This window comes from Corvus cornix, chromosome 1 (assembly GCF_000738735.6).
Source record: "Corvus cornix cornix isolate S_Up_H32 chromosome 1, ASM73873v5, whole genome shotgun sequence".
Taxonomy (NCBI): domain Eukaryota; kingdom Metazoa; phylum Chordata; class Aves; order Passeriformes; family Corvidae; genus Corvus; species Corvus cornix.
The window spans coordinates 33433930-33453823 of NC_046332.1; the positions used below are offsets into that span (position 1 = coordinate 33433930).

Consider the following 19894-nt stretch of genomic DNA (forward strand, 5'->3'; position numbering starts at 1 on the left):
GTTTCCCTGTTCCAGTAGGCTGGGCTACGGTATTGTTACTGTACCACTGCTAGCAAGCTGCCAGGTAAGGCATTTGTTGGTACTTTGCCTGCAGCCAGGAGGTATTCAGAGCAATCTGCAAGGATTGGTTACGTGCTATTGGCAGTACAACAGCAGCTTGTACACGTGTCTCACAAGCCTTGTTTTAAAAACATGTCTGTTAGCACAACTTGTTTTTTACTGTATGGCGGTGTAATAGCTAGAGAACGTTTACAGGTTCTTCAGAGCAGAAAGAGAGGGCTTTAAGTGCATACTATAACCAAAAATTTACAGTAAGCAAAGGCAGATGGCTTGGGCACTATTCCTGTCAGACAGAGAACAGTGTGGTAACATTCATTGTGTACATGGTGATGAAGAGACCTGAGGCGTAGTATCTGGCATTATGGTCTGATCTCTCAGCTATCTATAAACCATGTTATGTGCCTTCTCTATGCATCTTAAGCTGAAATCATAGGATAAACTCACATGTATGCAGGCTGCTTGAAATAGCTTCATGTTTTCAGTAGGATATAAAAGCAGTGTAAAAGCTACGCAATTTTCAAAGTAATTAGTCTTCATCAAAGTTAAAATGTTTCACCTAATGCAGTTCATTGTGCTTCCATTCATCCACTATGTATGACTATTCACACTATAAATATTATATTGGATGCTTAAGTATTATTATAAATATTTATCATATTTGATGTAGTAATTTAATATTATACACTAATATATTAAATATTGATTTCAATATCAAACCAATGGCTGTCATTCAAAATCAAAGCCTGCCCAGCCACCTGTCCTAATGTATTCTTAAACAGCAGTGCTCATATGGAACACTTAAGGTACATACCTGCTTTCTCGCTTGTCAGAACCTGAAGCAGGGGATGCTTCCTCAAGTGTTTGCAGCTATGCACTCGGGAAATACTGACAATGTTGAACAAAGAACTATTCATAATTTTATTCATGGATGCATTGAAATTAGTGTGTAATCAGTAAAAAAGAATATTGGTTTCTCCCTGGTTTAATTAGGCCAGTGGGTTAAATATTCAGATTGAACGTACAGCTTGTGCAAGAATTGTCATGTTAGTTGGCTGATAGATGCAGACATTTTTCATGTTTTAATCAAGAATCATCTTTAGAATATGATTCACAGGCTCGTTATTAAGCATGTTTGTAAAGATAAGATCAAGGCTCTAAGTTTACAGATACTTTTCAGTGGGAATAATGTGCTAGTGTATGTATGGGAGCTAATAATTATTTTGGACTAGATTTCATGATAAAATGCTTTTAAAGGGTAGTGTAGGAACTGAATGTAGAGCAAAAGTATTCAGTAGTTTTAATATGTCTTGCATATTTCTCAGTATTAGGGAGCTGAGGCGATTGTTGATTTGTTCTGTTTTGAGGAAGAATTTAGTCTTAAGAGTGGGTGGCAGCTGGAAAATTAATCTTTAGAAAGGTAACTAATATATTTTAGATACTTTTTTATTGATTAGTATTTTAAGATGGTAACAAAGATAGTTCTCTTCTGTTATAACAACTGATAGGTACGGGTAACAGCCATGGGTTTTAGTGTGTTTTTACACTCTCAAACTTAGTGGAGCAAGAGAGTGCTGCTTTCATACAGACTGCTTGCATCACTTTGCCCATTATTGAAGGGTACTTAAAGTGGAGAATATGTCCATGTTGTAGTTCTCATGATGCTTTTTATTAGTAACTGGTATGTTGGTATACACTGTGTGTCAACAGAGAATTGTGTTGTCTTGGAAATGTTTGCAGCTGCTCTTCAGACCAAGATTAGAAGACGAAGTTATGCTGATAAATTGGAGTACTGCTGTATGAATGCTTACAGAGGTCTAAATGTGTAAGGAAGGTGTAAAACCTGAGTCTAAAGGGGTTATCTGAACATGCAGGAACACTTGAAGAGGGTTTGGCTCACTTAATTTTTATTATAAACCACCAACGTGAGAATGTAGGAAAGATGGGCATCCCTCCATATGTCTGTAGAAGAAAGTAATTTTCATTATCCAGCTGGGACACTATTTAACTATATATATGAATAAATACATACATTCATATATATATATGTGTGTGTGCGTATATTTATATGTATGAATCGGTGAAACTGCAGAGAATCCAGAGGAGATCAGATGAATTAAGAAGACTGAAAAGTTAGGACACTTTGAAAGAAAATTATTTATTTTATTAAGAAAGAAAATAGAAGATTTTCCATTGTGTTGTAGTTTTTTGTGGAGAGTATGGATATTCAGTCTCCACTGAGAAGCACAACGGGAATTTCTTTTTTAATCTGAACCAGAACATCAGACTTTAAGTCTGATACTAATCTAAGAAAACTTGCAACTCTCAAAATGTACAGTAACCACTGAAGGCCAAGACAGACATCTTGGAAGAATAGAGGATGACTGTTGTGGGACGGTTGAGTTACAGTCACTCACTGGTGCCAAAAGTGGGAGGGCTTGTCCACTTCCCTTTTTCCTCTCATTCTTCTTGCCTTTGCATGTCATCACCTCTTCTTTTTTTTGTGGCTTTTTCCAGTTTTGGTCTTTTGTGAGCTATTTTTTATCTTGTAGGATAATGAAGAAACTATGCTGTGTTGTGTCACCTCATGTGTCATCCCCATTATCCCACCCACCACCACTGAGGTCAGGGTTTTTTTGTGTGATTTTTTTTTCTATTATGAGACGTTAGTATGGTTCAGAGAAGTACACTAGTGCTGACATAACATAAGCAATGGAAATGTGTGAATGTTTGCAGGTAGAGACAGGAATGGGACCACCCTGTTTTGTCATGAGCTGTCATGAAAACATTCTATGAGTTATATATCTTATGAATTTGTGTTGGTCTAAAATAACTGACTTCTGCAATGTGTTGAACTTGCATGAAGATCATGGTGAATTAATCTGTGGTTTGTGTTCAGCTTGAAGGGTAGAAATGTCCGGGTAATGCAGTAATGGGTTAACTTGTAGCAGTAGCCACAGAAGCCAGTTTCATTACCTCCAAGTCTGGTCAGTTGTGAGCTTAATTGCCTTTCCTTATGTACAGAAGGAAAGGAAGAGACATAAAACTGAACAAAACTAATTGTCACTGATAGTGGTTCCACAATCGGATGTCTTTAGAAGATCATTCCTCAGAGGGATCCAAGCTCCAACAACCTGTATATTTAGTCAAGAGTCTGCAGGAGCTGACTGGGGCTTATATACTGTCCAGAGGTTCTGACCAGTGTGAATTATTTTATAGGTCAGTGATCCTAAATGTGTAAGTAATTTATTCTGCTATGATGATCTGGCAGTTCAGGTTATTTTCTTACACTGAACTTTAGAGAATCAGCTTCTCTTGTCTGAAAGTGTAACATGATTCTTTGCAGGATGAACAGAACAGCCTAAAATTGCCATTTTTTTCCAAGGAGAAATGTATCTGATTACATAAGCAGATAAGAACAAGAATTGTAGTGTTGGTATGTTCATTTTCTAAACTGCTCAAGCTTGTTTATATGCTGTCAAAGTACACTGAATGCTTGTGTAAATCTGGTTATAACTCTTTCTGAATTAACGAGACAAATGTACTTGAAATGAAAATGTTGTGTTTACAATCAGCGGCTGGAGCTGTTGAGCAACATTTAGCAGTATTTTAATGTTAGTCTTTAAAATGTGGTGGGGATACTTGGCAAATTTAGAGGAAACCGATGTTCGAGTCTGTCTTGACAAATCAATTCTCCGAAGGTAACATAGCCAGACTGGTCATTTCCACAATATTTGTAACTGGAGAAGTTTGAATAATGACTATGAATGTTAAATCAAGTGGTAATGTGGCACTTTCCAGTATGTAGGAATTAAGATAAAGAAAAGAAGGAAAACCACATGACTTACATAATGGTTTTTAGTTGTGCTTCCCTTATTTTTAACTTCTTTTGCTGTTTCATTTACCGATGCTTTATTTGTTGAGGAGTTTTGATAGACACCACTAATGTTTTTCAGAGAATTCTTCACTGAAGCAGTTGTTCAACTGAACTAATTTTTACTGTATTTTTTGCAGAAAGTATCTTAATTAGTTTTTACACTTCTCAAACAGAAGTAGTAAGTTAGTCAGTGTTGCCGTATGAGAGGAATGTAGAGTTAAAAGATACTTGAGGCAGTAATGCCGAGTTCACAGGGTTACTAGAAAGATAGAGATTTAACGTAATTTCTAAGAATTCCAATTAGAAATAGCAGTTTTAAGTAGGATAGAGTACATGATAGTCTCATTTCAATTGGAAGAAAAAGGCAAGATGTGACTTGAGGAAATGAAAATATAAATCTTTGGCTATTGAGCAAGTTATTCAACATTATAATAAATCTTCTTTCTGCATTTTTTATCCTGCTCATCTAATATAAAGTAGATTAAATCATAGTTCCTTTTAAACATGGAAAGCTCAGAATAGAATGAGTCTTCTCAGATTTCTTTAACTCTTCCATAAATTGTTTCTGGAGTCAGTACATGCAGCTGTTAAGATGCTGTTATATGCAGAGAAATAATTGTCAGTGGGAATTTCAATTGTTAATTTAAATATGTGTGATCCAGATTTCCTTGCCCACCTTCTGAAGGGGACTTGGGTGAAACCACGGGGCAAGCTGATGTAGTAAATTACTTCTAGTAAAGTAGTTTGGTACAGCTGGGTTTATTCAGAAGAGAAACAAACCTAAATTTAGAACAAATAGTGTTTATTTTGTCTTAAACTGCAAATGTAGGTATTTTCTGTTAATTAGGAAAATACTGAAGTATTCACTCTGTTTTCAAATACATGCTTGTTATATAATATTCTTCCAGCAGATTAAATGTCCTTTAGTGAGTGGCTCAGAATGAAATTTAACATCACTCTGTCTTGCTTGATCACTCTAGTACGTCATTTGGGGTATCTTTATTTTGGCCCAAGCTTAATTTTTAGTTACCAAATGTATCATCTTGAGGAAGAAATCAATTTTTTTAAAAAATTACAATTTTACCCGTTTGCAGTAATGTTCAGAACTATTTTGAGTATTCTCTTTATACAAATTGCTTGGTTCTATAATGAAAAGTACTTATTTACATCCAAGAACTTTGTAATCCTATTTCCCATATTTAAATAAGGACATCACCTGTGGAAGAAGTGGGAAATTTTTTAGAAAGTTACCATATGCTTACATTATCTGCTTTTAAAATGTCAGTTGGAATGCATAGAATCAGATCTGAATGTGTCAGCATTTGCAGTTATCAGAACTGTTAATCTGTAGATTTTAATTATAGATTTTACAGAAAACCTTTCTCTTTTGTTCTTATTTTAGTATTTCTGATTTCTTGAAGTTTTTGTAAGTGTCCTTTCATGGCACAGTTAAGTCCCCCAAGTATTTAAATGTTAGAGAACACTGTCTATTATATGTTCTAGAAATGTTTTCAAAGAGCTTTACTAGAATAAAACTGGTATGTGTTTCTGAAGTCATTTCAATTTTTTAAATTTTGTAACTGGATAAAAATAGAGCAAGCTCTTCATAATCATTGTGTCAAGGTGAATAGGAAAAATAACCTCCATAATCCAAAGTATTTGTTGTCATCAGCAGCCAGTTGGAAAACTCTTCTTGATACTTTGTATTGAACTTTTGAAAATAAATTTGATAAATTCGACTTGCCAATTATTCAGGGAAGGAAGATGATATGTTACAGAAATTTGAAGAAAAAAAATACAACTGGGAAAAATGTCTAATATACAGAGGTGATATTTCTAATATTTTATGTTACATTTCATGCAAACAACTCCAGTTAAAAAAAGACACTTCTATTTCAATAAATAAAAAAATAAAAACTGACCATGAAAAACTCTGCTGCTGCTAAATTCAGTTTCTCCTTTATTTAAGATCTGCTGACAAATGCTACATTAGTGTAACTGGAACATGTTTATTTCTTTAATTTTTTTTTTCCTCTCTCCTTCTCAATAACCTGTATTTATTCCCTATTGCAAAACCTTCTCAGTGTCCTTCTGGGAGGGAAGGATGTGGCAGGCATGTGTGCTTTCCCCAGAACCTGTAACAGGACTATTTAAAATCCACATGAGCCATATAGATCATGAGCTTTTTAGGGGGAAGCAGGGGAATGTTAATCTTAAACCCATGAAATTTGTTTAGAAATAGTAAAATTGTAACTTACTCATAACAAAAATTCAAAGGAAGGCATTTTTGGTCTGGTGGCTGACTTCTTGATGGCATAAAACCAATCATTTTTCATATCATTAACCAATTTGATGTGAACTTGCTGACTTCTGATCTTCGAAAATTTTCACCAAATTCCTAAAGTTATCAGTGTTAACTGCTGCTACACAGTGTGTCGTTGCATGGGAAAGGGTGACGTTGCTGCTTTCTTATCTATCCTTTGGAAATGTTTTAGCAGTTTAATAGATTTTTAGATTCAACATGTGCATTTTGATTAAGATTGCTGACCAAATGAGGGAGCAGCTCTGTTCCAGCAAATATTTGTGTAGAAGAAGAAGGAAATGAGACCCTAACATAGAGGGAAGTGGTATAATTTGAAAATCATGACATGAGTTGAAATGTAGACAGCTGGAGAAAGGAGTTTAACTTGAGTATTGGCAGTGTAGATAACTGTGTCTTTTCCATTAGTATTTTATTGTTTCACCTTTTGGGTTAACACACTAACATTTTTCCTACTCATTTCCAGAAGTACGATAAAATGAAAGTGTGTCAGCTTCAAATGTTTTTTCTTGTTGAGAAGCTGGTCCCTTAGAGGAAAGCAAAATAGCCCTGTATCAATAATTATTAAATATTTTGCTCAAATCTAGAGACTGTTTTGTACAGAGCCTTAGGTGAAAGGGAAATTGATCATAAGGAGATGCACACTCTTGAGTGGAATTATCTTAAGGATAGGCACTGTCCTGTATTCCACACTGTGATTAGCCACAAGTGTTCCCTCATGAGTGGAGTTTCAGTCACTAGCATGTTATCTCTTCAGTTTGAAAGGTACTAAATTAACTGTGTTCTTTTGAACTCCTCTATGTGAATATTAATTCATGCAAGAAATGTTTTATACTTCCTTATGTATTTGAAAAAAGAAACAGGTTTGCTCTGTTGACTTCAATTTTAAATTTACCGATTGAGTTAACTTGATCTGATGCATATTGACTTGTGGTTTGGATCCACCAATATGTATTTAAATATTCTTTTATTATTCTTGTATCTTTTTAAACTGAAGAATGTAATGTGTTTAGCTCTTGGCACTATCTGTCTGCTTATGTTGGATGATCAACATTTCTATTGCTTACTGAAAGGGTATTTTCTCATATTTTTAGAAACGGCACAACTATCAATAACTTGCAGGATGTACCCAATTACTTGCTTATTCTAGGTAGTATCTGTGGTATAATAGGTGAAAAAGCAATAGCTAACAAGATGGATATCTGTCACAGTTGCTTGACCTATTTTGGAGTAACGAGTGTGGGGCACTTTTTGGCCTGGAAGATCTCATTCTTGTAAATATTTTCAGGTTGATACTTATGAATAGAAATATTGTTCAAAATGAGAGATACAGGTAAACCATTGGAAATAATCAGGTACTGCATGTACATGAAGTATGTAAATCTGGCTTATGTTCAGCTTACTTGTTACCACAAATGATGCTGTCTGAAACTGTATCTGAAACTAAAACTGTTAAAGAAAGCTATTTTCAACCCGGTTCTTTATAATCTTACTGTGAATTAATATGAGTAATATTCTGGGAAAAGAAATAATAAAGACTCATTCAGCATACCTTGTGGTTCTTTCTTGTGGGGAAGGAAACCAGTCTTAGATAGCATAGCATGCTGCCTGGTGCAGAATGAGGTGCTGCAGAAGGAGTTAGGTCACAGGTACAAGCCGAAAGCACATGCATTCTCTGGGGTAATTTGGGGCAGATGCCTTTGATGCTTTATTATCCAGCCTGACTGCCTCGTGCTTGACATGGGTCAAGACTCATGACCCCCTTACCATGGGTTGGCTAATCCACATCTACATGCCTAGTGTGGAGTAGACAATGTACTTTATCATCATAGCCTTGTAGTAACTGCTTTGTGTAGGTGATTGCTGCTTCTTTCTTGTGTATGAATCTTCAGTCTTGCTCTACTTCTACTCTACTTTGCACCTTTATACTTCTTTCACCTGGTAACCATGAATTGTGGAAGGCAGTGAATCGCTTGGTTCTTTCCTGTAATGAAGGCTGAACAGTTGAAAGGGTGTAGAACTCTTGGTTGGGAGTGCGAGGATATTATTTTTCTAAGCCTGAGTATTCTACAGTATTTTACTGCATGTTTTGCAGTAGTTAACTTGAGCAGTGTTAGGCAATATGCTTGCTTTGGTACAGGTGCAGTTGCAAATCTTCCAAGTGTTGCTGAACTGTCTTTTGGCCAGACCTTTGTTATGATTCCTTACAAAACCCTTGCTTTGGTGGAAAAAGACCCAAACAGAACTGAATTATGTGAAAGTCACTTAGTGGTGAAAGCTTTAACTGTTATAACAAAAATAAAATCTAAACACTATTTGAAAAACAAGCTACAAGTGCTTTCTTGGAAAATCTAGTTTTGGCTCTGAAATCTCTGCTGCAATTTGATATACAATTTAGTGTAGGTAGGTAAATGGTGTTCTCAAAACATGTTTTGTCAATCACTTAAGTCAAAAGTTTTCAATCTTTCGGAATACCTGTTGGACTACTCTTTCTGACTTCTACTTAGTTTGTAAGTCGCTTCTCTGTTTTTGCCTGCCTCTGTTCTCTCTTTCCATAGACATTGCATGGATTTGTAAATTGCGTTAGATTGGGAAGGACCTCAGGTTTTGTAATGAACCCCAGCTTTTAAACCGTGCTGAACATTAACAGATCTGGCTGTTTTCAGACTCCGGTGCCTGACCGTTTTCCTTTTGCTTATCATCCTTTTACTGTGAACCTCCAAGAAAATACCTGGCTGAAGGTAGCATTTATATTGCCCTTCCCTGCCTCCAGCCTTCTGTTTTACTGGTGGAATAAACCCACCTCCTTCAGCCACTTCCTGTTCATCATGTGCTCTACGCCTTGGGCAACGTGGTGGCCTTTCCCTTGGCTGTCCCCAGCCACATCCATGGATATGACTGTGCATTCATTGCTGTCTAAGCTTCCCTCATAGTAAGTCTCCCAGCCAGCTGCAAGCTTGAGATTCTTGTTGCTAATTGCTCTCTTCTTTGAAACAAGGAATGACATTTGTTATCTAACACCTGTATGCTGTGTGTCTCATGCTGTGAAAGTTTTAACAGATTTTAGAATTGCAGAGTTCTATGATTTTAGGTAGTTTATATTTCCCAGGAGAGTTTCTTTTTCTGCTGTGAGGTGTTCTGGGGCTTAATGCAGAAGGTCAGTACAGAAAGTGACTTTCCTTTCTGTGGTATTGATGGGGGTAAGTATTCAGTCCTCCTCCTTGATTCCCATGACAAGATGATCAATGAAACAGGCATCACTCTTTCACCAAGGGTTATCCTTTGTTTTCTTGATTTTGTTTGTTTGTTTCTATTTTTGCTCTGAGATGAAAGCTCTTCCCCTTAGTGCTGTACCCTTTGGTTGTACACCCGCCTGTGGTATTGCTCATAGCATTTCCAGTAAGTAGCAGTCTAGAGATATGTTGCTTTGGGGCCCTTAGGTTTCCAAACACATAGCCAGTATTTTCATAGGTGGGTGTGAGACGAGTTGTGTTAAGTGTAGGATGTGGAAATAACTATATATTTGTTCCTCTCCTTTAATGAAGGATGTTTGTGGGAATAGGATAAATAAGTAAGAACACTGTATATGCAGTGTGGGATGTGGTGCAGCAGTGTGGGATGAAGGATACCATCTTCTGCTGTCTGTACTATGCTGCTTATACTATAGTTAGCACAAAAATTGCTGATCTAATGTGGGTGTAACTGTGCAAATATTTCTTTACGTATTAAGCATTGTTCATGAAAATACTTTCAAAGGAGATTTCAGAGAAATGTAACTTTTCTGAGATGTGTACAGTGTAGGTACTTTGAGATATTAAAACGTACGAGATTACTGCATATCTGCTCAATCAGCATTTTGGAGAGAGAGAAGTTTCATGTTTTACTAAATTTAGTTTGTAGTAACTGTAGTGTATTGTAGTGACTCCCCTGTTTGCATTTGCAGATTTGCTTCCACTGAAGGCTGGGGTTGCCTGTGTACTTGTCTTCTTGCCGGTGTTCTCTCCCAGTTGGTTGCTGGTTCCTCATAATCTGCCTTCACTCTCTCCCTCTGCCCCCCACCAAGTTCATTCATACGCTTTTTACATAAACACTTATCAGTCCTGTGAGGGATGATTTTCTGCTGGCTTACACAGCCTGTTTTCTTTTACACACTGCAACAGATAAGTTTCAAAGTTCAGTGACATTTCAGAAAACATTTCTCCCAGCACAAAATATCATCTACACTGGGTATTTATTTGGAGTAGGGGGTTTTTAATGTTTTTAGGTAGTGGATTTTCAAGTGCCACCTCTTTTTTTGTATTTTTTTTGGTTACTGTTGATCTGTTGGCAAATGTTGCATTTAAGAATAGAAGTTCAGTTTCTAATATGCACTTGCACCTCTTATGCCAAAACATATGACTTGACATCCAGTGATGTGTGTACCTTTGTATTTAATGTGTGTTCCTGCCAGATAGCCTTGCACAAAACTGCTTGTGTTACTGTTTAGGAGGGAAGACCTGAAGGTGAAGAAGCTTCAGGGCTTGGTTTTAATGATACAGTTCAGAGCATGTCTCTTGCTGAGTAATATCCTGGCATTGTCTTAACAGCCCCAAATCATCATCCAATAATAGATAACCGTGACTTAAAAATGAGGTCATGAATGCTTGTAGTCATCACAATTTTACTTGTAGATAAAGGAGTGTTTGTCTCTCCATCTCATTACATTTATGAATGTGGAAGTAATTTCCTGCTCTCTTCCTTTAGTACTTAAACAGGTAAATAGCAGCTTTTTCAGTTCTGACCATTCTAGTTCTGTGTATGTGGTAGCTGTGCTTACCTGCTGCTCTGGCTGAAGGAAGGTCCTGTCTTTCAGGAGTCCTTCAAGGTGAATGATTGTTCATAGCAAGGTATAAAACTGTCTTCAAAGGTGAAATGTTTGCCTTCAGATTAAATGGGTGTTTCCAGTATGACTTGGTAGTCCTTAGACAGGCAGGCATAGGACATTCTGAAGTCTTGATTTTTATTGAGCTATGGCCTTTGGCAGGGCTGTCAGTTTGAGTGAAAATTACTGGTTTATTTTTGGAGTGGTAATAGTGGAGAAATTTCATCACTACTGTGCTGCAGTAAGTTAAGCTTTATATTAAATAGTAGCAAACTGTATTATCATATAGTTATTCCTGTTGTATTTGTCAACATAGTGTCATGATTTTAAGTCATCTCTTCCTTCATCAGCCTTTGGAAATAAGTTACTGGATGATTGGATAGTGTTCTATTGGTTGTACTGAAAGTATATAGCTCCCCATGTTTACACAGGTGTGACAGTAGTCCAGGCTGAACAGAAATTGGAAGACTGTTTTAGCTAGCCAACATCAGGTCTTGTGCTCCTAACCATCTTTTTAGTTAACAATCCAACTTTGTTTTAACTAAATTAATCTGTCAGCTTCTGGCATTGTTGCGAGAGGCTCCTTTTTTCACTCAACATTTCCTCTGCCCTTTTGAATGTGTTGATTGCATTGTATCAAGACTAAGCAATATTTGAATCTTTTATTACTCACATTGAACCAATGTCTAAAAGGGTTTACTGATCCATTAAGAGGCCAGAAATCTGAGATTACAGTTAGTTCTAGTCATAATCTTCCAGTAAAACTTAATTAAATGGTACCATGTAATAATAATTTTACTATTTAATGCTTCAGGTGTTTGAAAGCTGAGAGCTGTTAGTCAGAAGTAGTGTAAGTCATTATGGTACTTCTGTTCCAGGGCCTTCTAAGGCAGCTGCAGAAGCAGTTGAATCTTGGCAGTGAGCAGAGTGAACTTTGTATTACAAAGTTCTGGTAAACCCAAGCCATGGTGCTTTTCAATATTTATTTTACTGAAAAACCCCTCAGTTTTCATCAAAAATATTACTACATAATTGATCTTCCTTCACAGAACTGATAATAGTAACAGAAATTTCTTTATTGCAGATTTAATCCAGTGCACAAATGAGATGAATGTGAACATCCCACAACTGGCGGATAGTTTATTTGAAAGAACTACCAACAGTAGCTGGGTAGTGGTCTTCAAATCTCTTATCACAACCCATCATCTAATGGTGTATGGAAATGAGGTAATACAAAAATGATGTGTCTAAGAACAGTTGCAGCCCCTCGTTCCTGTAAATATCAGCTAAATGCTTCCACTAATTCTTTTTGTAGGACAATCTTTGGGTTTGCCTTTTTCAGTCCAACTCTGCATGAACACAGGTCTCATTTTCTGTTTGTCTACATTGTTTCTACTTCAAAGTTTGTAATTGTAGAGTAAAAAGTGTTCCAGATGCTGAGGGTACTTTTTTTCGTATGTTCATATTCTAATGATGAAAGAAAAAAAAACCAAGAAAAATTAACTTGCATGGGATTCTAAAAGCTGAAAATGGAAGCATTTTTACTTTCATGCTGTAGCTAACCCTCTGGTCTTTTCTCCAGATTACTTGATTCTAAGTTGATTTCTACCATCACCCCCTAACCTTTTACAATGAAAACAAATGTGTGCCTATGAGTTGGCTTTGTGGGTGAAATAACACCAAATACAGTAACAGTTTAACAAACATAACCCCAAGTTACACAAAAAGGAATAAACTTGTTTTGTCTCACAATTTGAATTCCTATGGGGCCTTACTGTTTGAAATACGAAGCCAAGCATAGCAGCGGCTTGAGTGTTTTGCTTTTAAAAAAACCCAAAAAGTATATTTTTAAGGCTTCCTTAGGAAATGTTTGTAAACATTCCTTTTTACTGCAAACAGTAAGAATAAGGTAAGCTATATGAGCTTTGGAATTGAGACAGCTTTATCAAATTACCAGAATTTTTCAGGTTGCATTCAGGGGAGCTGCTTCCTCTGACTGACTAGTCGGGGTTGGAGGGGGAGGTTAAGTTTTTAAACATAATGTTTAAAATGGTTTCACTTGCAGGTTATTGCTGGTCTGGGTGAAAATCTATTCTGTGAGGCTAACTAAGCCACAAGAGGGCAAACTTCTGTTGTTGTCTTGAAGCTTAAACTTTTTCATCGGGATAATTGACACTATTCAAAACACAGTCTATACATTTTGCACTTTGAGTCATATGAATTTTAAACTGATACCAAACAATTCACAGTAGTTAAAGGTATTTCATGGGACCACTGTGTGAAATATTTTCCATTAAGAATAGAATTTCCAAACAAATTTTGCTTGCCAAATATTTTACAGAAGTAATGAAGGTAAGATTGCTGCTCAAGATGAAAGTTTTCGCAGTTAGAAATAGTACTTGAACAATGAGAGTGCAAACTGATTATACCGCCATTTAGATTGCATAGGACCTTTAAGATCAAGTCCAGCTGCTAACCCAGCACTGCCAAGCCCACCATTAAACCACATCCCCAAATGCCACATCTGTATGTCTTTTAAATACCTCCAGGGATGGTGCCTCCAATTTTGGCTTATTCCTTTATAGCTGCATACTGAGTGCCTTTACTCTTCTCCAGTCTTTTTTCTATGTAACCTACGTACGCTAATGGAAGTAACAAAGTAGTACATGTTATGCTAATCAACACTATTTTTGTCTTTTTTCTAAATGTTTATTGCAACTGAATGATTGGTTTATTTTTGTAGCAGCTCTGTACAAATTTTCTTTTCCTATTAAATTGTCAATGATCTGAAAGGTCTTTTAAAGATGAAAATAGCATCATTCACCTTGTGAAACATAATTTGTAATTATGTATAGTTAGAAGTCTTGTGATGCAGTGTTAATGCTTTATATGGATTGTTATGTTTGATATTTGATTTATAAGCAAACTAACATTTATATCACCTTATTTTCATATTTAAGCTAAGTACCATTACAAGTGTGTGTTGTGCAAAGATGGCTTGGCTAATTGGTAAAATTAAATCAGTTGTTACAAAATTGAAGTCAGTGAAACAACTGTGAGCATGTAAAATGAGAATGTATTTGAAGGGATTTTTTCAGAAGTTCAGAGCTCCATATTATGGCTTAAAATAAACTCTGACTAAACGAGGCCTTCGTACAAAATGCAACTTGGATTTGTTCACAGATTTATACCTAAAAAAGAAATAACTGGCTTACTTCAGTAGTTCAGCTAAGTTTTTGTAATAGTTTCCAGATTTGAAGTCAGTCTTAAGGCATGAAAGGTGAATTTCTTAACCTGGGTAGAAAGTTTCTAGTACTGTTACCTCTGTTCCTTCTCCTTGGTAACCCAGTAAAAGTATTCGTTTTTTTCTTTCATCTAGCGTTTTATCCAGTATCTGGCTTCCAGAAATACGTTGTTTAACTTGAGCAATTTCCTAGACAAAAGTGGATTGCAAGGTAAGGTGTCTTTGTTTCATTATAAGTTAGTAATGTGCTGGGGAACAGCAAAGACAACTTGGTTACTCTAATGAACCCTGCCATTTAGGAAGTGACTTTTCTGTCCATTTTACCCCAGGCTGCATTTCTTAAATAAAATGCCATAATGGTGTGGCAGGAGCTGTCTGCTGGAGGAACATGTTGCATCTTTTCTAACAGGTTTACTTAAAGGCTTCTGACTTCCTTAGTGATACAAATCTCAGCATTCCTCTTAATTCTATAGAGATAGACCTCTCCAAATGAGGCAATTTTGATAAGTAACTTAATTTTTTTTAAATGCATCATATATACATACATCAGGTCAGTGAGACAAGAACTGTCTAAAACCAATCAAAATTACCTTTTTGGAAAATTGATCAAAGACCATTCCATTTATCTTTGGGACTAATTCAGTGGGCAAATAAGTGTTTCTCTGGTTCAGGTTTTTCAACTGAAATAAACTTCCAAACTGTTACGCTGCAGTTTAGTGCAGTTCTGACCATATACATAGCTGTCATTGTTTTTTCTCCTAAGGTGGTTCCTTACTTTCTTTACTGCTTCTTATATACTTCTTATCTTTGCCACAAGTGTTCTAGAACAGGCAGCCACAGTGGTTGCCTGGGGACAGAAACCTTCTCAGTGATAACCAAGGCTCTACCAAATTGTGTCATTTTATTGAGTTTTAACTTCTATGGTCTCAACATAGACTATGAACAGATCTTTTTCTTAGTCTATACCTCTAGATTGACAGTTATCAAAATATTTCCTATCATTGCTGTCTTAACAGAGAAAAATTTGTCATATTGTAGTGTTTCCATCAAAGCCTTTTTTTTCTGTTCAGTTGCAAATGAGACAATGTATTGCAGAGCTGATGTGAACGCCTTTGTGAATGCATCATTTAATTTTTTTGATAGTAATTTCTATTGTAGTATAAGAGGACTTGCATAAAAATTACTTTGTTTGGCTTTTGGAAGTAATTTCCTTAGGAAGTGAAGTGTAAACTTTTACATAGTTGAGGTTGTCTAGATATTTGTGGTGTTGTCTGTTTGATTTACATGGTGAATACAATGACGTACACAGTTATTTTGAGATTATATTTTTGCACAATTTTGCGTAGTTAATGGAGCTGTCTTGTGTTAATATTTTGCACTTTATTTAGAACAACATTTTTGTTCTTTTATTTGGTAGGTACTAAACCTCTGAAACTTGTTTTTTAGGTTATGACATGTCAACGTTTATCAGACGGTATAGCAGGTATTTGAATGAAAAGGCAGTTTCCTACAGACAAGTGGCTTTTGACTTCACAAAAGTAAAAAGAGGGTAAGGACTGCATTTTCTTCTACTGATCTTGAGGCTTCGTCGTATGTCCTGTAATTCAAGTGAAAAATACTGATGATGGCTCAGGCTTAATACACACAATAATGACTCCTTTTCTCTGTTGAATATCTACCATGACACACAAAGGCTTGACTCCCCAATAATGTATATTGCAAAAAATATTTCACTTCAGTTGTTGTAATTTTTTATCTTCAAACATTAACAGTTTAATGTAAAGGCATGAAAGATGGTATGCATCAAAGTCTGTATAAAAAAAGAAGTTTGAACAATCTTCCACAGTAGATTGTATACTTTGCCTTGTGTGTAATATAGAGGACTGTGCAATTTATTTGTGCTTGTAGCTCTTGAAGGTTTAAATGACAGGTGAAATACCTTGCAGTCCTTCCTGGTGTTTCTCTGTTCTTGTCACAAAATATCTGTATGAAGTTTACTATCTTTGTGAAGGTAGTGTAAATTTGTACTTTTAATAGTACATTACAGTAGATGCTATCCTGAGTTGGTCTACAGGAATTAAAATTTCCCCTGGAAAGTATGCTCATTTAAGAGAAATGAGTTGTTTTGAGACTAGGTACCTGTTTACATGTAAAATAACTCAGCATAGAGCACCAGTAGTTTGGTAAACTACATGTTATAGTGAACAATAGAATTAATCTGGAACTCATCTTTGGGAAGGCTGGAGAGAAGGTACCAATCACAGTCAACAGTTTTTCCATCTTTGTCCATTATCTCTGTATATGGTGCTTTTTAAAGTTTAAAAGCCTAATATTCGTTTTACATTTGGGTGTCCTATATCATCCATACATAGGTTAGTTTTTATTGAAACTAAAACTTAATTTTTAATCCACAGAAATCTGAATTTAATACTGTTTAATAAATTAACTGTAGTAATGGGCTGTCTCATGATATCTTACATTAATGTTGCAAAGGCCTCAGAACACTGTGCAAATGCCTTCTGCCTCCTTGCTAACACTGTGGAGTCCATTTTGGTTTGAAGTGTGATGGTAAAGTAAAAGGAGGATGCTTGGGCTCCTTTTGCTCTTTCTGCCTTTAGAGTTGCTTGGATTGCCAACAGCACAAAACAGCATTTTCCACACCTCAGATTTGTGTGTGGTAAGATGGCTGCAGCTGCTATAGAGAGATACACAATTGTTTTATCAGGTGTTTTAGGCCTAAAGAGGTGAATTATTTAGCCTGCACCATGTTTCTGGAGGTCCTTCTGTGAGCCAATAGGAATAACAGTTCTGATGGCGGCAATCTGGCTTTTCCACACCTCGATTTTTCTTGGGGCCCTTGCTCCTATGCTGTGCCCCACTAAATTTCTTGCAGGTATTGTTTGCTGTTAGGAGTAAGTATACAGCACAAGTAGAGAGGTGGAAGCAGCATGCTCCCCACTGCTTTCCAGCCTCGAGAACAGCCACAAACTTTTCTGTGAAGATGCACGATGAGATTTGCACTTGCAGGAAACATTTGGTTTGCTGTGTGCGTGCTGATGAACTTGCAAGGCTGTCTGATTTGTTTTACAGAAAGCAGTTGTTTCATTTCACTGAGGGGATTTAGTCTCTTCCTCAGTTGTTGCTTTTCTTGGATATTTTTGGTATTCATTTGATGGGTTTTTTCAAATGTGCAGCCAATCCTAGTCTATTCAGTCTGAACAATTAATAAACAATCAAATACTGGTAGTCAGCCATTAAAAGGAAATTTCATGTAGTCTCTAGTCTTTTTTCTTTTCAAGAAACGCTTGAAAAGCATACTGCTGCATTTTTTTTATTCTTTCTTACCTCTTTAAGTTGAGAAGAATGCAAACTGACACAAAATAATAGTTGGGTGATTGGAAAAAGAATATATTAAAAATTGCTTCAAAAATAACCTTTAGAGCTTTTTTTTTTGTTATCTGATGCACTGTAGCTCTCCTATATTTCTAAACACTATCAGTTTCATTTTCTCTGAGTCAAAATTCATCTTGGATTCATATTTTGACTAAATTAGTTGTTGTCTTTCCACACTGCAGTTATTACAGTTATATTGGCTAGACACCATTCCTGAACACCACAAGGCTTGCTTGGTATGGCAAAGACTTAAATGGTTTCTCTGATGACCTGATATATATTCTGTTGTTTCTTACTAAAAATTGCCTTCAAAATTCATGTGAAGAATTTTCTTTGATTTTTTCTCACAACAGGGCTGATGGAGTGATGAGAACAATGAGCACAGAAAAGCTCTTAAAAACTGTACCAATTATACAAAATCAAATGGATGCACTTCTTGACTTTAATGTAAGTTTTTAGCGGCATGTACATATCTAACATACTGTCAACTTGTTGTACAAACATGCCTAAGATTGTAAGATAGGTCAAGATTAAAGGTCTTGCACTTGGTTCCATGTTATCTGCACAGCTTAAAGAGCACAAGTAATTTTGTTCATTGGTATATCCCCAAGAAATCAGAAAAAAGAGATGCAATGCTCACTGGAGAGAATGCTTTGTCCTAAATTACTGTGTTTTTATTGTGTACCTTATGTAAGAATTGCTTGTTTGTTGAAAAGCTGATCATTTCTGCCCTCTGTCTTCTAGTTATGTTAGTTAACATTAGCATTGGTTAACAAAAATGTCTGCCAAAATGATTTGATTTTATTCTGTGATGAGAGAAACTGTTGATTTGGTTTGGTGCTACTTTCTGCTAATAGCCAGTGAGATGATTGGAAAGCATGTCTTGAGACAACGTGCTGGAGTTTAACTAGAAGTTTTCCAGTAAGAGATCAATCCAATTCAATTAATTTTTTCTCTGATCTTCCTAGGTTAATAGCAATGAACTTACAAATGGTGTAATTAATGCTGCCTTCATGCTCCTCTTCAAAGATGCCATTAGACTGTTTGCGGCATATAACGAAGGGATTATTAACCTCTTGGGTAAATACAACTGCTTTCTGCAATGCTCAGCTCTGGGAGGGGAACTCAGTGAATGATCCACAAGAGCTGCTCTCTTGAGAAACTGAAAGAGTCTTACTGTAAAACATCAAAATTTTACTGTTATTTCCAATGTTTGACTGTGCAGTTGCATTTGGCATTGCTTTGCACACAGGGATAGGTAAAATCTGAAAGCAAAGCCTATCCAAGATTTTATTCACCTAATTTTTTTCTTGCACTGCTTTTTTGGGGGGTTTTGTGTGCATTGATTTTGGGTTTATGGTTTTTTTGGGGTTTTTTTCGTCTTACTGAACTGCATGGGAAACCTGAATTACAATATTAATGTTCGTTGGGGTTTTTCTTAAGAAACAGGATCAGTTTGTGTTTCGTAGTAAAGGAATCAGTTGTGGTCAGTTACAAATCTGCAGTCTCAACATCAGTGATTGCTTGGCTATGGAAACTTCAATGTTGCTTTGTTTCCATGATTGGTTGTCTTATGTTCCTAGGGCATAGCTTGTATTTTAAGGAGAATTACAAATTCAAGGTTAAGGTCCTTTCACTTGCATGTACTGAAGATGAAGGGGAGACTAAATTTAAAAAAGAATTAAGATGAAAGTAATCTGTTGTCTTGCTTGATTTTGTTGTGTTCTGAGATTGGATGAAGCTACCTGATTGCTGTCATTCCCCAGTGCTTGCAAAATGAAAAGTAAAATCCAAAATAAGTCAGTAAGGGACAATCTGAAGTTAGTCAGTCTTCCAGTCTGAAGCCCCTGTCAGCTTCCTTTCTCTTGGTAAGCAAGTAACATGCAGTTGCTTTCACTTATGTTTTGAGTGAAGCTTAATAAATGAAACAGGCCTTGAAAGGGCTTTTCAAAAGAGGAGTGAGACCCTCTTGCTTCCAGGACTGGTGTTTTCTAATCAGTTGTACTTCACTGCACCAGACCATAGTAAGAGGCATCAGTTTGTCAGAAGATCAAAATCTTGCCTGATATCTGGCCACTGGAACTGTGTAGATATTTGACTGCCAGATTGTAAAGCTGCCTCTTTTTTTTTGTTTCTTCTTCT

The 19894-nt window shown here is 36.2% G+C and overlaps 1 protein-coding gene across 8 annotated transcripts in view; it reads left to right on the forward strand.

Annotated features, from left to right (window-relative positions):
* The window catches only part of PICALM (phosphatidylinositol binding clathrin assembly protein), a 66577-nt gene that overhangs the window by 13856 nt on the left and 32827 nt on the right, over positions 1-19894 (forward strand). For all 8 annotated transcript variants that reach the window (XM_039562329.1, XM_039562337.1, XM_039562344.1 and 5 more), the window contains exons 2-6: positions 12200-12342; positions 14495-14570; positions 15806-15908; positions 18106-18199; positions 18721-18832. In XM_039562329.1, the coding sequence (XP_039418263.1) occupies positions 12200-12342; positions 14495-14570; positions 15806-15908; positions 18106-18199; positions 18721-18832 (528 nt within the window). The remainder of the gene's footprint in view (positions 1-12199; positions 12343-14494; positions 14571-15805; positions 15909-18105; positions 18200-18720; positions 18833-19894) is intronic.